Source organism: Andrographis paniculata, unplaced genomic scaffold (assembly GCF_009805555.1).
Source record: "Andrographis paniculata isolate CXL003 unplaced genomic scaffold, ASM980555v1 Contig14END, whole genome shotgun sequence".
Taxonomy (NCBI): domain Eukaryota; kingdom Viridiplantae; phylum Streptophyta; class Magnoliopsida; order Lamiales; family Acanthaceae; genus Andrographis; species Andrographis paniculata.
In genome coordinates, this window is record NW_026137424.1 from 1,054,255 (window position 1) to 1,058,591 (window position 4,337).

The 4,337-nt window shown below is 31.6% G+C and overlaps 1 protein-coding gene across 1 annotated transcript; it reads right to left on the minus strand.

Moving 5' to 3' along the window:
- Window positions 1-892: 892 nt before the first annotated feature.
- LOC127259818 (uncharacterized) lies at window positions 893-4,074 on the minus strand. Its single transcript, XM_051287437.1, has 5 exons — window positions 3,910-4,074; window positions 3,615-3,808; window positions 2,093-2,177; window positions 1,566-1,631; window positions 893-1,231 (listed from the first exon to the last, which is right to left on the minus strand). The coding sequence occupies exons 1-5, from the start codon at window positions 3,991-3,993 to the stop codon at window positions 1,139-1,141; spliced, it is 522 nt and encodes a 173-aa protein (XP_051143394.1). The 5' UTR covers window positions 3,994-4,074; the 3' UTR covers window positions 893-1,138.
- Between the last annotated feature and the right edge of the window lie 263 nt (window positions 4,075-4,337).

The window sequence follows — 4,337 nt, forward strand, 5'->3', positions numbered from 1 at the left end:
TAGTTACTATGGAAACAAAAATTTAAAAAGACTATAATTAATAAATTAATTATAATATAATATAAATAATTATATATTAAAATAATTAATTAGTGTAATTAAAATATAATTTTTTATAAAATTTATAACTTTAAAACGTAATAAAAAAAATTAAAAAAAAAATAAAGTGGCCTAAAATGCTGCACGAACAAAAATAAGAATATATATATATGATATTATATGTGCGAACGAAAGTATTATTTGGCGAAGACCTCTCTATTTCGATCAATGGAGGAATTATGAGGCTAATCAATCATCTGTCAAATAACTGTAACTTGCTGTGTTCGTTTAATGTATAGTTTTATTTTTATTAATAAATATCAACAACTATAAAATATTGTTAAAAAATAAAACAATATATATATATATATATTTATTAATAATTGTGTATATTAAAAATAACAAAAATTAAAATCAACCACACTTTTAACAGCTCATTTCTATGTAATATAAATTAAAAAAAAAAAAAAATTTAATATGACTTGTCTGTCGGGTCTAGTTTGCAACTATTAGATTCGACTGAAGTTTAACTAATGCGCATTTTTCGATAAAAGCTGCAGATTCTTATATCATAAAAAATAAAAAAATAATAAAAGTACGAAAAAGAAAAAATGAGAATAAATTTAGCTAAACATCTATTAACAATATTCTAAACAAAATTAGTTTGCCCTAGGTTTATCCAATTCTTCAATATCACTCTTATAATAACAATATACTATTTTTTCTTACAAACTCGTCGCTAAAGAACCAATCGACATAAACACTAAAACGAAGGCAAGAACTACAATGTCCATATTAAGTGCTAAAGCTCAAATGATCACTCGGCCACCCGAAAACATTATCGACAAAGTCATGGAAAGCCAAGAACTTCATAACAAGATTTGTTGGAGCATCAACATTTCATGAAAGGCTGGATAAATACAACAAGCTTCTCCCAAGACAATTCGAAACACCATTCCGACATACTAACACTACAAAAAATCTTGAAATACAAGTTTCGAAGCGCTCATATTGCACGATTGTGTGCTTCAATGAAGAACAGATCTGTGCTCGTATGCCATCTAGATTTTTTTTTCGAAAGCATATTTTTAAATTTTGTTTACCGGGTTCTAGTTTTGATGAATTTCCCTCTCGATGCTTTCTTCTCCATCTTTTCCCTCTTTTTTCTCGTCTTTTCATCTTCCTCCGCCCCCTGGGTGAGAATCAGTAACAACATTACTTGTAATCAGTTAAAAAGTTACTCCGTCCTAAATATCTTCCAATATTTTTTTCTTGGTATGTCTCAAACATCCTCCAATATTTCTAAAATAGGAAATAATTAAATATATTTAATCCATACTCCACACTTTATCATATCACATCACTCAAATAAATATACACTTTTCTCTCTTATCATTTAGTACTATTTAATACTACTACTACCCACCTAAATTCCCGTACCGGAAACAAATGTTGCACCATGTTTGAGACGGAGAAAGTATTTCTTAAGAAATTTCAAACTCTAGTACATGATATTATAATATTACCTCCGAACCATGGGATAGAAACCCCTTGATGAACCCAAAAAGCTGATAGGCTGCAAATCCTGGAATCTGCATATTTATTCAATACATGCAAGCTAAATATCTCGAGAAAATCAGAAACATGTAACTGCATATGGCTTTTGAAAAAAATGTCGGAGGATATATCACCCCTAGAATTATAATTTTGGTGTGCCCTCAAATCAACTTCAAATGGCCTAAGTAATCATTACTGCTTGAAAAATGTTATACTAAACCTTGATTTGTGTCGAAAAAATGATCAATAAATCAGAAAGTGACCAAGCACAAAAACAAAAACCAATTTCAATTGATTTACCAAGATCCCCATGTTGCGAAATGAAAACCTAAGCTAACACGTTACGAAATGAAATCTAACAATTAGAGTCCTGTACTAATGCTCAACTTAGATTACACAGCAACAAAATTTAATATTATGATTGAAGATGAAACTTTTCCCCTTTTTATTTCGAATCCTTTTTAGTGCATGCAACGACAGGGGACAAAAGCCTTACCACCAAGTAAACAAGCCAGAACTTCTCAGAAAGGATAGAACTGAGTTGGACAAAACATGTGATGTAGATCACGTCGTGCAGATATCTGCAATGAAATGCCGTAGAAGTTTAGGCCTTCAAAATAAAGGAAATTAGACGAACATTTGGGATTTGATTTACAAAATCTATGCAAGCTTGTATATTCAAAATGATAAAAACAAGCTTGTAAAACATTTTTAGTTCAATAAGTTTGGTACCCTAACTTAGCAAAATCAGTAAATAAATGCTAGGATGTGAAATCAAAATCATACTCATCAAAGTTTATTCAAAATTGCCTTGACTCTTGATAAAAACTAAATAGTAGTTTTCAAAACTATAAAAGGTTAAGCGAGCACGAGAAGGCCATCTTGGTTCATAGACTGATGTAACCTAAAACACAGCCAAATATAAGAAACTAGATTAGCAAGTTCCTTCGATTGTTTTTATGCCCAATAACCACAAGTTCGAAGCCTAGAACATATTGAATTAAAAAAGAAAAAAAAAAAAAAACCAATATTTTGGATAGAGCATAATCCAAATTGCTAGATCTCGAAGCTATAAGCCCTATATAATAACATAACCAGAATTTTCAGTCATATCTATTAGATAAAGATTCCTTCTTAAGGACAACTTTTAATGAAAAAGGTACCTCAAATTGTTATCTTTTTTATGAACATGAAATCAACCACAGAAAACCTTTATAATATAATTAAACTGAAATCAAGTAAAATTCTATTGTTCTAGTGGCAGCAGGGAAAATTAATAAATATCAACTAACACAGCTACTCCCAAGCAGAATCCGAAACTTACAACTAAAATCATATATATATATATATATACACACATTTAAGGAACCTAAACATGCTGTAAAATAAACTTCAAATCCAATTTCAAGACTCCAACGCCACTAGAACTCCATTTGATCTCATCTTCTAAAAGTTTTTTTAAGTTCATGAAATTTCCCAAATCAAACACCGATTCCTCATTTATTATTTCATTCTAAAATAAAACATAGCATCAACATCTAGTTACAAAACATCAATCAATTATTCAAATTCAAGATTTTACTCTTCAAAACCCGAACCTCCAAACAAACACACGAACATCTTGCCCAAGAACTGGTTTTAGTTAGAAACAAAGCAAGGATTCAATCACTCGTTAACTACACAAGAAGTAGATCTGACCAAAAAAATATCAAGTGAAGTCAAGAAAATCTTCATAGTAAAATGATACCAGAAAATAACCAAAACGAAAACAAGAAAGAACATTGCCATCATTGCTCAAGAAAGCACACAAAACTAAAGATTCTTGCAATTGCGCTGGAAGATGAGCTGACGCAAATTCTATACAAACAAAAAAAAAAAAAAAACACGAATTAATGTGTCAATAAATGGATAGTCTACTGTGTCAATTGCTCAATTTGATCCGAGAAACGAATCTGAGTAATAAGTAAAGGAATTCAACCACAGGAATAGAAATCCAATCGCAGAAACAAAGTAAGTACCCGCAAATTCCACCAGTACTCATATCAAACCCTCCGTCAAGAAGCTCCCCTCCATCAGTGTACGAAGGTTTGGCCATGGCGGCAAGCTGCTGGTACGGAATCACGTAGGCGGCCGTAGTCAAAATTAAGCCCATCCAGTGCTTCCACGTGAAGCTCGAGTAGAAAAACCCGATCCTAATCACCAGATATATCACCTGCAACAGAAAAAAATCCACCAATCTTGAGCAATCAAGCATCGCTCGTAAACCAATAACTTAGCTAGCAACTCAAATTGATGAAATTTCCATCACAGTACGTTGGAGGCGATGATCAGACGGAGGAGATTCTTCATATGTCGGGCGTTTTCTTCCTTTCGCTTCTTCGCTCCTTGATTCGCCATGGATGGTGCAAAAACGACGACGTTTCGGTGCTGCAGAAAAATATTAGAAATGCAAACTTGAGGACTATTGACATACCGCTACTGTTCTGTTGGAAGAGGAAACAGTATTGAAAATGACGGATATGCCCTTAAAATAATTATTACAATATATGGGCTGGAAATGGATTCTCTGGGCCCAAATTTTAATTGACTTTCTTAAGTGGGCTATTGTGAGTTATCTTTTTCTTTGGTAATAATCTCTCCATATTATTTTATTATTATTTAATATAATTCTATTTCGTACAAAACTTAAAATTAATTAATTAATGATAATCATCATAATTATCTATCAACAAAGTAATCAT